At 38.6% G+C, this 13,176-nt stretch overlaps 1 protein-coding gene across 1 annotated transcript in view; it reads left to right on the forward strand.

The window, feature by feature from the left end:
* The window catches only part of LOC139711448 (HEAT repeat-containing protein 6-like), a 97,133-nt gene that overhangs the window by 51,474 nt on the left and 32,483 nt on the right, over positions 1-13,176 (forward strand). Inside the window, exon 19 of the mRNA XM_071623330.1 lies at positions 4,519-4,595. Coding sequence (XP_071479431.1) covers positions 4,519-4,595 — 77 coding nt within the window. The remainder of the gene's footprint in view (positions 1-4,518; positions 4,596-13,176) is intronic.

Raw genomic sequence — 13,176 nt, forward strand, 5'->3', positions numbered from 1 at the left:
TTCCTGTGTTTAGTCAAGGAGGTTTAAAAGATGGAGTCAATTGAACAGTCTTCTTTCAGGGATGTGAACCCATGTTTGATGTCTCCGCTCAAAAAATATTTTTAAGTATGTCCCAAATTGGATCTGCTCCACAGATAGGAAAACAACTGATTCATGTCTCAATGCATAATGACCAGCCACTCTCTTAGGAAGATATGTCTTTATGGTGGTAATTATTTTTTCCACTTCTACTTATAAAAAGATCATGAGTGATGCATAATGGTAAGGGCATGGACATGTGTGAATAGATATTGGGCACAGCTTGATGAAATGAAAACCATAATAACCGCACTGGACACGTCCAGACTTTAATCTAACATATCAGTTTATAAAGAACTTCACTTGAAGACTTTACCATATCAGTTTCATTTGTTAGAATTTATTGGAAAAGTGATAATATCGGCTTTCCAGGGCCTCCATTTCATGAAACTTGTTATCAATAACAAGTTACACTACTTGTTGCAAGCTACTGAAATCCTTGCATCTTATTTGGCTGAGAGCAAATTTGTCATAGAAAGGTGGCAGTTGTTACTGATAACAAGTTTTATGAAACGGGACCCAGGAGAGTGCACTTCTAAACACATTCACAACATAAAGCTCTAATTTACTCTTTTGCACATATTTCTAAAAGGGATTGGCTTTTGTTTTTAAGATGTATTTTACCATAAGGTGAAATCTCATTTCATTTTGTGAACAAGCAAAATATACTCAACATTTTGTCAGAGTACAAAATGACTCTTCAGATTGCTCAGAAAGATGGCGGCATCAAACCCTGATCATCAAAGGCACAAATGCACCTGTGAAATTCTTCTGTGCATCCCTAGAATGCTGACAGCTGTTTGAATGTTTACAGCCAGTTGGAACTCCAGCTTTTGAACCAAGGAGCTGCTTTGAAGCTCTTTGCTTGAACCTCCTTGGTTTGGTGCAAAGAGATTATGATCTCCCCTCCCCTCTAGCCCTTTAAATAGCTATGCCTGCAGTATCTCAGAGCTGGTTGTGGGGGGGAGAGCATGTGTGATGAATAAGTACCATATCTTCTCCAAGAGGTTTAATGCACTCTCGCAGTCTGGAAAAAACAAAACAGATATTAAGTAAAGAAATGTGAGAAAATGGAATAGGAATAGAAGACCTAGACCCCCCCCCCCTCCCCCATATGTCTATAAAGGGCTTTTTAGAGTGACTAAACTTCTCAGTAATAGGGGGCATCAACCTTAGCCCTAAAAAAAGGAGATGTCATGTGATCTTCTTTTTTTTTAAGTTTGGTTTTAGTCAGGTAGAATAATGATTCAGCTCTTAGAAGGGGCAATCTTCTCTCTGTTGATAACTGGCAATATATTCATTGCCAATGAAATTCTGCATAGTAAATGGTCTGTATAGCATCAACACAACATTGCTATGATGTTGATGATGTTGAGAATAAATAGCCATTGGAAAAAAAAATAATGTGCTGTACCATGACAACATTTATGCTATATAGTGCACTGTGCCATGTTGGCACACATAATATGAGATCAAGCAATTTTTTTTTTTTCAATCCATCTAAAGCATGTGTAAAGTGCTGTTAGCATGGGCCCCATATGCCACTGTGTACAGTGTGAATCACATCTACTGGGGTGCACTGATCATGTATACTGCAATATATAAACATTGTTACCTTAGCAATTTTCCTTTTTTTCCAAATTTGTTGGAAGAATATGAAATTAAGATATTGTGCAGTGTTTTGAGCCTCTAGTGAAATTTTAGATTCCTTTGTGACAGAAATTGCACTATTTCTTCAGGGCTGTATCCATCAGAAAATAGTGCTGTTTTTGCCACCACCGAATCCACAATTTCAACAAGAGCTTCTCAGTGCGCGGTGCATCTGTTTATTATGATGCTGCATGGGATACACAACTCCTTTGCTACGTGTTAGATGAGGTTAGATATTGGACTGTCAAAGCCGTATGTGTCACATACTAAAGATTCATGATGTGTACTCCCTGCACAAATTATAAGTCTCAGCGGTGTCCTCCAGGGACCTGTTCACACTGAGAAAATACTGAAAGACTATGAGCTGTTTACATTTCATTTCATAATTCGTCTTTGTCACCGTTTGTTCCAGAGTGTCACAGACTTCTGCATCCAAATCTCCAGGCCTGTCAAAATTGTCTGTTGGATGGCTTGATATCGGCTGTCAAAATTGTCTCACTTTTAAAAACATTGAAAAAAAAATCCTAACTTTGTGATCAGTGGAGAGTTGAAATGTGATTTGTATTTTATAGATGTCATTGCAAAGTGTGCATTTCATAGAGCATGATGCTTCATAAGAATATCTACCTCTGTTGGCAATATGTATGAAGTCAACACAAGCAGACATTGTAGATCCAGTGTGATCAATCCCTTTTTTTTTATAGTAAGATGTGAAATACTGTGCAATTGTGGGCTTTCATGAGAAAAAGTAGTTGATCTTCAACAGTGTCTGAAGCCTTTGCCTGAAGTTGGAAATCAAATGTGAAAATGGTTACTTTACAAAGTTTTTTTCAAACTGATATCATGTTTTCATGTTTATCCATCATGATTGTGATGTCATTCACTTTAAGCCATATAAAGATCACAGAGGAATTTGAAAGGGGGAGGGGAAGGAGGAATGGAAGAGAACATTTGCTTCTTTCACTTTACACAGAGTGTTTGTTAAGCATGTAAAGAATGTCATTAAAGTGATACTGATGGTCACCTATTACTGTAAAAGTGGAAATTTTCGTAGTGTTGAAATATTCGCGCATTTCGCGCAATCAGAAACTAGCGTGAAAATAAAAGCGCACAAATATTTTTGCCTGCCATATGTTCCTGTAGTTGGAGTCTTGATACCACGGAATTAAAAACACACGGAACTCTTCTTATCCGGCCGAGCGCGAAAAAATTAGTCGCGTGAAAATATCCACTTTTACAGTATACAGGTGAAAAATTGATGCCAGTTCAGAAATCATGCCAATCTTATTGTCAGCTGTTTTGTATTCCACCTTTTTTCGCAAACTGATTTAAAATAATCCACAAAAAAGGTATGCTTCAATGAGCTGTCAGACTGTAAATTGCTCAGGTCTTCTTTAATGTAGTGTGTGGTCTTTGTCAGCATTCAGTCAAGATAACCAAAAAAAAAAAAAATGTTGAAACTATGATCACAATCCTGCATGCAACCTCAGTAATGTGCTTACCTCATATCTTCATCTTTGTCTAGATTCCGTTGAAGAGCTGTGAAGTGATGAATGTTTATATCTTGGCTAAGAAAGAGAGTGGCAGTGTGGATGTCATTGTTTTTTGGCCATGTTTATGATGGAGAAAACAGTTGGGCTTAGTCACAACAAACAGTGAGATAGAGCAAATCCTTCAATCCAGATCATTTTTGCAACCTTTGTTTATGTGAAATATCTCTCCAGATGGATGAATGTAGACAACTAAACTTTGTCCAGGCAAATATATGGGTATCATTCAGATGGAAGAGTAAACTTTCATGCATTTCATGTGACGCTGTTTGTTCTTACTGTGGTACTGGAGCTTATCCTTTGCATATGTGTGTGTTCTGTTCATGTTTGAAGTTTGGATCATCACGCAAAGCTGTTATATTGAATAACTATGTAGCACACATATTGTGCCATAATGTCAAGGAGGTTCAAGAGATGAGGTCACAACAGTCTTATTCCCTTTGAACCCATGTTTGATGCCACCAGCATAAAAATAAATAATGAATGAATATTTAAAAATTTAAATTTTGGATAAAAGATGAGTGGTACATGATGGTAAAGACACGGGGATGTAGGAAAACAAATTGCACAGTTTTATTTGTTGGAATTAATCATAAAAGTGATAAAATCAGCTTTCACAACATACAGCTCTGATTTATACTTGTGTACATCTTGATGGGATTGGTTATTATAATATGTGTTATCATTTGTTATGGGAAATTTCATTTCATTTTAGGCGTAAACATGAAAAAAAAAATATTCTGTCATTTTTTAAAGAGTTGAAAATGAATCTTCAGATTGCTGAGAAAGATGGAGGCATCAAAAGCACAAATGCATGCACCCCTAGAAAACTGACAGCTGTTTGAATAATTATAGCCAGTTGGAACACCATCTCTTAATCCTCCTTGCTTAAAGTTAAACTAGCAAAAGTATACAAATTGTCCTTTTCTAAATCTATCCATTAAAAAGGATCAAGGTATGTGATCACATTACAACGCAATTTTCATGAGATTACATTACACTCTAAACGGGAGGCAAAACATTTGGAACTTTGTATCAAGCTGCAAAGGAGAGTGAAAGGATATATATCCGTTTCACCCTGAAGGGAGGCAGAAAGCAGTATGTACACAGTCCAGTCGATGCATGTTTGTCGTCACCAGTGGGTGATGACATGCTCCCTTTTTGCATGGACTTGATCAATATCGAGAGCTCTTAATCCATCTCCCCTGGGCCTTCTCCGGCTATTCTCGTCTCTTTGCAGCCAAGAGCAGCTTTCAGGCCCTGATAGAGAAAGCTGTGCACGCCCTGCTGAAAAACATCAACGGAGGAGCAGTCAAGGTGAGTACAGCAAACAAGGCAAAGTGGAAAGTCCTTTTTTTCTCTCTCTCTTGAAGAAACACAACAGCAACAACAAAAATTGGTGCCCCACCCCACCTTCTCCTTCATCCCTCCCCTCCTCCCCCTCCTCCCCCTCCTCCCCCTCCTCCCCTCCTCCCCTCCTCTCCTCCTCCCCCATGAAATGAAAGAGAGGGAGAGAGAACGAATGAAAAGAAATAGGACACTCCGAGATAGGGGTTAACGTGAAAGCCTGCTTTACAAACTTCTTGTGAGTCTAGGCTGACATTGACTCTTCATGGCCTCAAATTTTTACTCATCAGGTGTGACAAATTTGATCGATTCCCAGCCAAAAAGTGTAGTCGTCGCCTTTCCAAACTAGGCTATTGTAAGAGGCCGTCCAAACTCCCAGAATGCTTGTTGGAGCCGTTCTGGAAATAATTCTATTTGTGCTTTCAGAAACCTCTTTTCATCAGAAGCCACTTTCAAGGTGAAGGCATTTTGACAACAGTTCTTTGTGTGATAAGATTAGTATGACAAGCAGTTTGCTTCAATGTGTATTGTGTATAAAAACATGTTTACAGGCATTATGTGAATGCAAGTACTTTTGTGACAGACAAAAAACAAGCAAACAAAGAACAAACATTGCATTGCTGTTGAAACATGTTTTGAAATTCTTTGATGATAGACTTCAAATTCATAAAGTGAGACACATTACAATTATTGGTATCACTTCATGATCTTTTATCATGCATACAAAATCTGTTGTTAGTCTGTTTACCAAGAGCACTTGTTGATATCATGTCTGCTTTAATGCAGCCAGTTAATAAAACTTGAGGGTAATGCACTGCTAGTTTTCGTATGCGATATTGTCCCAAGCCTCCGAGATGGAAGTTCTCTTGGAATCCCTGCAGCAGTGCTTCAATTTCCCCTTGATTTCATCTGTCAATACCAAGTAGTATTAGAATTGCCCATAGCATGTATAAGATCAAATGCTTCTCTCTGATTGCGAATAAGAAATTGAAATGTTCCTTGATCTTTTTTTCCTTCCCCTTCCGCATCACTTGAGGCAAATGCAAATAGCAAGTGGGATGAGTTGATGTCTGCCATGATTCAAATGTCAAGAATTGTAAGCTATTGATAGTTGTCTTTGCAAGTCACAATATGTGTACGTAGATTTCTGCTTTGACCTTGCAGTGTTTACACATGAAAGCAGCTTCCAGAAGCTGTTGCTTCCGTTTGACTCGGGGGCAAGTTCTCCTATTCGGCCTCCTGTCAGAAATCATCCCTGGCATTAGCCTAGCGTGCCCGTTTTGGCGGGAGATGGCGGGGATTAAAATTCATGGTATCCATAGATACATCGCCACATGAGTCTGTGACACATTAAACACCAGAGGGGGTAATGGAGCCCACATTGGTGAACATTATACTAGACTTGGCCGCCGAGAATTCAGAGTGAAAAATGCCACATGGGTATTTTTAGATATCACATTCGCGCTCATCAACGGAACTCCAAAATGAGAAAGAGGAATCAGATCGTGCAGGTGACATTCCTTTTTAGCTGCGCACATTATTCACTCGGGATCCATAAAATGTTAATACTATGCTTAAAGGAAACCTTTTTCTTTTCTTTTCTCTTTTTTTTTGGGGGGGGGGGGAGGGGGTGGTGTTCACAGCATGTGACTGATTGTTGATGTTAGAGGGGAATAATGACTAGCATTTAGCAGCGTATTTCCACTGACTTTGCTTTACAAACTCATGTGCCGAAAGCACGTAGCATATTAAAAGGATGTATAGTTTTTGGTTGAGATGGGGATTCAGGTTTTAACTTTTTGTGAGATAATAGAAACCACTTTAATATATGAAATATTTCAGAGCATACAATTCTAAAAGGAGTCGAAAGCTAATTTTACGAAAATTGGTTTTGAAATGGCTGAGGTATTAAAAAAACAAAGAGATCCTAAAAGATGGGCCCCACCTCTCACTAGGATGACTTTGTTTTTATACCCCCGCCACACTTAGTGTGAAGGGGGTATATAGGAATCACCTTGATGTTGGTCGGGCGGGTGGGTGGTCGATCGGTCGGTCGGTCGGTCGGTGTGTTGCAAAATCTTGCGTTGCGAACTCCTCCTGCAGTTTTGAAGCAATTTAAAGCCAAAACATAGTTCTGGTACGCCTGCAAAAGTTGTAAAATTTTGCTCCCAAATGTGAACATATGCCTAGGAAACGTGCGGAATAACACTGTAATAACAAGATATTCGATGGGTAACAACGAAAATGCGAAGTATTAACCAAAAAGGTTCAGTCTCAGAACGGGGTCAGGCTAAACTCGGACTCAGGGATAACTCGGCCTCGCTTTGATGGCGGGCTGAGTTGTCTTGGTTGTCTCTCTGGATTGTTCAGTGTTGTACTATGGGAGCAGCCTGTATAGCGCTTTGCTACTCGCAGTAGTGGTCCGAGTTGTTACAACGCGTGCATCAAAAAACCTCTTTGGCGCGCACGCAAAGTGAGTGTGCGCCTATCAAGCACCTCTAAAAACAATCAAAGACGCTTGATAAACAACAACAAATACTTCAAAGACAGCGCGTCTCAGCAACTGAGGTGAGGACCGCGCGCTGTCCATTTGTTTTGTACAGGATTAGTACGCACTTTCCTGTCTGTTCAGTTAGGCCTCGTTTGGCATTATACAGTAGAATATGGCAATCACGAACTGCGTGTGAATTGTCTGAAATAGGGTGGAGTTTTTCCTGAGACCGAGTTAGTCTAGATCCTTCTGGAATGAAAGTCGGTTTTCCGACTTTTATTATTTTTCTCAAAATACTCCAAAACGACTCATCATCCCGGCAAATCGCGTCAGCCAGGTAAGTTTCTTTATAGACACTTTCGATATATTGCAAGCAAATATGAAATAGTGCCAGGCGGGTTCTCAAACCCTTACCAAAACTATGTTTTCACTTTAAATGAAACTAAGGGTAAATGATGATATTGAGGTATAGATGTGCAAGACATTTTTTGTGTGTTTATCGGACAATGCGTTGCCATGGTAACAATAATTTTACCAAAACCTTGTGGATTGAATAACTTCCATAGTATTTAAGCAATCAATTTCAAAATTAGTATCTATGATGATCTATAGGTGTAGTTATGCAAGACACTCTTTGCATTTGTACTTGACAAAGCATTGCCATGGTAACCGCATGTTTTCTTCGAAATCTTGTGGAGTGAACAACTTCCACAGTTTTGAAGCAATTGAAATCAAATTTGGTAGGCATTATGGCCTTGAGGCATAGATGTGCAACACATAATGTTTGTGTTTGTCGGACAAAGCGTTGCCATGTTAACCATAATTTTACCAAAACCTTGTGGATTGAATAACTTCCACATCATTCAAGCAATTAAGGTCAAATTTAATATGTGTGATGATCGGGAGGTGTAGTTATGCAAGACACCAATGTGTTAATATAAGAAAAATGTGTTGCCATGGTAACCACTCATTTTTGTATCAAATTTTACCATTTAATCTATGAAGGTAAAATTTGGTGTGTATGATGCTCTTTAAGTGTAGTTTTGCAAAATGTCCTGTTGTATTTGTATCGGACAATGCGTTGCCATGGTAACCGCATGTTGTTTTTTTTTAATCCTGTGGAGTGAACTTCTTCCACAGTTTTCAAGCAATTGAAACCAAATATGGTAGGCATTATGGCCCTGAGGTATAGATGTGGAACACATAATTTTTGTGTTTGTCACACAAACCATTGCCATGGTAACCACAATTTTACCAAAACCTTGCAGATCGAATAACTTTTCCATCATTCAAGCAATTAAAGTCAAATTTAGTATGTATCATGATCTAGAAGTGTAGTTTTGCAAGACACCAATGTGTTAGTATAGGGAAAATGTGTTGCCATGGTAACCACTCATTTTTGTATCAAAATAAACCATTCAAGCTTTGAAGGTCAAATTTGTTATGTATGATGGTCTTTAAGTGTAGTTATGCGAAATTTCCCTTGTGTTTGTATCAGACAATGCATTGCCATGGTAACCACTCTTTTTACCCAAACATTGTGGAACTCAGTGTCGACTCTGTAATTGAATAGTAAACTAAAATTATTCTGTTTCCAATTTGACAAGTGCACAAACTTGGTATTAACGTCATTGCCCTCATGACATCACATACTATAAAGCAACACTACGGGTGGGGGTATTAATCACCTTCAGTGATAATTCTAGGTGGTGTTTTTTTTTGATATCTCAGTCATTTCAAGACCGATTCTAATATTTTGAATTAGTGGTTACTAATCATCTTTAACCCGTTGAGGACGGACTGATTTTGCAACAACACGCATTTCCCATAGACCCCTGCCCGAGTATACTCGGGACTCGTCCTCAACGGGTTAAAAAGGTTAAAATCTAAATCCCCATCTCATCCAAAACTATACCATCCCTTTAAACTTGCCAAGCTTTTGCATTTAGCATTCAGTAATCTATCCAAACTTGACCTGCAGCTGTGGTGGATTGGCAAGCCCACTCAGATGTAGCAATGTGCCTCATTCCTGGAGGAAGATGTTATTGTGGTGAGACAAGAGGGATGAGGGAAATTAGGTAATCTCTATTCATTGCCAATTAGATTCCGGACATCCGTGTTATTTGGCGAAGAAAGCACTCCAGCCTGCACACCGACTGGCGAACAAAGCTCAGTGAGGGTTAGATATATTGTCATGGATTTTCAAGGAAGAACAGGACAAATTAAAGTTCCTTCAATCCCAATGTCTGACTGACATAGCCCTTTAATTGTCCCCGCCGAACGAGTTCGAGCAGGGGACTATGAAACGGGCTCCGTACGTGTGTGTATCCGTGTGTCCGTCCGTCCGTCCGTCCGTCCGTGTGTGCGTCCGTGTGTGCGTCCGTGTGTGATCAAAATCTTCAATTTGCTACTTCTCTGTCATTTATGAGCCAATTTTGATTCTGTTTGCTTTATATGATAGCACTACATGGGAGCTTTGAAACTTCTACACAGAATTCAGTCGTGACCTTTGACCTTGACCTTTGACCTATATTGTACATTTTGCTACAAAATGCTACTCCTTCGCCATTTCTAACCCGATTTCGATTCCGTTTGCTTTATGTGATGGCACTAGGTGAGGGCTTCAAAACTTCTACACAGAATTTTGACCTTTGACTTCTTTGACCTTTGACCTTGATTTTTTGACCTATATTGTACGGGTACATTTTGCTACAAAATGCTACTCCTTCGCCATTTCTAACCCGATTTCACTTCCGTTTGCTTTATGTGATGGCACTAGGTGAGGGCTTCAAAAATTCTACACAGAATTTTGACCTTTGACTTCTTTGACCTTTGACCTTGATTTTTGACCTGTATTGTTCATTTTGCTACAAAATGCTACTCCTTTGCCATTTCTAACCCGATTTCACTTCCGTTTGCTTTATGTGATGGCACTAGGTGAGGGCTTCAAAACTTCTACACAGAATTTTGACCTTTGACTTCTTTGACCTTTGACCTTGATTTTTTACCTATATTGTACATTTTGCTACTAAATGCTACTTCCGGCGGGGACATATATTACGCACCGCGTAATTTCTACTTTTCCTTGTTAATTTATGAATTCATTTGCTTTCAAAGGCTTCAGGCAATGAGATTATCCCAGTTCTCTTTAAGAATATTCATGAAGAACTCCTGCCATGAAAAAGTAAATAAGTTACACAGAGCTATTTCTTCTGAATATGTAGAAGTTGACATTTTTGCGATGTGGAAATTTTTGCGCATTTCGCGGGCAACCAGAAACTAGTGCGAAAATAAAAGCACGCGAATATTTTTGCATGCCATTCCAGCAGTTAATATCCTGATTCCGCGAACTTGTAAACACGCAAAATCCATCTTACCCGGCCGAGCGCGAAAAATCACTAAAATATCCACTTTTGCAGTACCCCAATTTCACACTCCCCTGTACTACGTAGAAATGAGAATGTGCAAATATTTTTTGTAGATGTCTAAAGAATGAGCAGCAGGAGTCTCATCTGCACTTTTGTGAAAATACAATCTTTCCCTAGAATTAGCTCAATACGAAAATTTAAAATGTGTAAAAGCTTCCACTTTTACAGCATGTTTTCCTGTGATGTTCTACCTTTTATTTGCAGGGGAAAAAAAATCTTTTGTCTGTCATTTCACTACATCACTAAGTCTGCTCCCAAGACTAATAAATACAATGAAAGTAGTTACTGGTACAAATGAACTTCTTCAAATAATAATTGTAATATGATTCTAAAATTCACTTCATTACTGAAACCATAGTGCAATCAAAACCTATTAAAACAAACTAAAAGACATTTCTTCTCCTTTTTATGCCTCCGCCACGTAGTGGTGCCGGAGGCATTATGTTTTCGGGTTGTCCGTCCGTCCGTCCGTACGTCCGTACGTACGTCCGTACGTCCGTACGTCCGTCCGCTTTCGTTTACGCGATAACTTGAGTAATATTTACTGGAATTTTACCAAACTTGGTCCAAGTATGAAGTATGATGGGGCAATGATTTGATTAGATTTTAGGTGAAATCGGCAAAAGGTCAAAGGTCAAAGGTCAAGGTCATATCATGAAATTTATCCGTTTACGCGATAACTCTAGACTGTATGGAGCAAATTTCACCAAACTTTGTTGGAGGATGATGTATGATGGGACAATTACTTGATTAGTTTTTCAGTGAAATCGGACAGAGGTCAAAGGTCAAAGATCAAGGTCAAATCCTAAAATTTATCTGTTTACGTGATAACTCAAAACTGGATGAAGCACCTTTCACCAAACTTGGTCCAAGGATGATGTATGATGGGACAATTAGTTAAGTAGATTTTAGTGACATTGACAAGAGGTCAAAGGTCAAAAGGTCAAGGTCAAATGCTAAAAATGTTGCTATTTCCCCCATATCTATGCAATGCCCGCAGTTATTTTCTTGAAACTTAGTGTAGACATGTACTACTGCATAAAGATTCTCCAGAGAGAGTTTCATGTCATAAGGTCAAAGGTCAAAAGGTCAAAGGTTAGGTGAAAATGTTGCAATATCACATTTCTCACAAATGGTTCAATGTATCTTCATGGAACTTGGTACATATGCATGTACTGACTGGCAGGGATTATCTAGGGAATTTAGGGGTCATGGGTCAATAGTCGGGGGTCAAAGGTCAAGGTCAACTCCTCAAAATGTTACTATTTCCCTCATTTACTAGTATGATGCAATAATTGCAGTATTAGTTTTAAAATTTAATATATGTACATGTATTACTTAATGGAGATTCTCTTGGAAGTTTCCAGCCAGAAGGTTAAAGGTCAAAGGTTAAGGGTCAAAGGTTAGGTTTGAATGAAAAAAAAGATATATTTTGTACTGTACACTCTTTCTTCATACCTTGAAAATTATACTCAATGCATAAACTTATAATAAGGTCGGTCAGAAGTCAAGTAAAAGTTTTCAATTCCCCAAATATGTGTACCTGTACTCTTTAATAGACAATTATAGCAATCCCAGTTCATGGAAAGTGAACATTCAAGATATTTCTGATAAACCTGTTATTTCGATATTTTGCCAGTTATGTGAAACTGTCATCACACATTGTGAAGACATTGTACTATACACCTATTGGGAGAATCATGCATTATGGCGGAGGCATCAGTCGCCGTAGCGACATTTCTAGTTCTTTTTCTTTTTTTTTTTGGGGGGGGGGGGGGGAGGGCCTCTAACAGGGAATAAGATTCCTTCTAGATATTGGATAGTAATACCGCAAAAATTATTCCCTGTCTATTAAGGACTGTAGAATTGTTGGTATATCTGGAAGTATCTCTGGGAATTAAAAAATTGCTCTCCCTATGCTACTTTCAATAAAATATGTGTGTGTGCAGTAAGCCTGACACATAATCTACAATTTGGAAAATTATTCCACGTTTCACAAATTCATCATGAAGAGTTGTTCTGGACATGATGCTTCTTTTCGTTTTTCTGTATCAGTTTCTGTTCACTGTGATAGTTGTTTTCATTGTGACATCGAGAAGCCAAGTGATACTGTATAAACTGTTATTTTGCGAGGGTTTAATATTTCATGAATTTCGCAAATCACTGTTGGACCACAAATTTAACAACACGCAAAAATGTCACCAACGCACTGGTGTAATAGTGCGCTTCGGACAGCTTCGTGTCAATTCGCGAAAGCAACATCTCGCGAAAATGTCCATCACCTCCTCATTCGCGAAAATATATGTTCGCGAAAGTAACAGCTTATACAGTAGTCAAACTTTTCCAACATCATTCACATGCTGCTTTTGGTTTGTAGTTCTTTCTACTGTCTACAAATGAAACGAATCTCACAAATAGAATTCAGATGTATTATCTCTTGTTATGCAGAACAAGGTGGAAAAAAAAACTTTTATTTTAAAGTCATGTTTTGTTTTGAATTCTAATTTTGTGCTCTTGTGGCAGTCACTGTATGGTATGTCAGAGTATGTGTTGGGAAATATGAGGAAAGGTACATTGTACACATGGAGTAGAAATATGCCATTTTATTCATTCATATTCAGTGAAGAATAAT

Source organism: Diadema antillarum, unplaced genomic scaffold (genome assembly GCF_040938485.1).
Source record: "Diadema antillarum isolate AM-2024a unplaced genomic scaffold, OU_Dant_1.0 seq00001659_RagTag, whole genome shotgun sequence".
NCBI lineage: Eukaryota > Metazoa > Echinodermata > Echinoidea > Diadematoida > Diadematidae > Diadema > Diadema antillarum.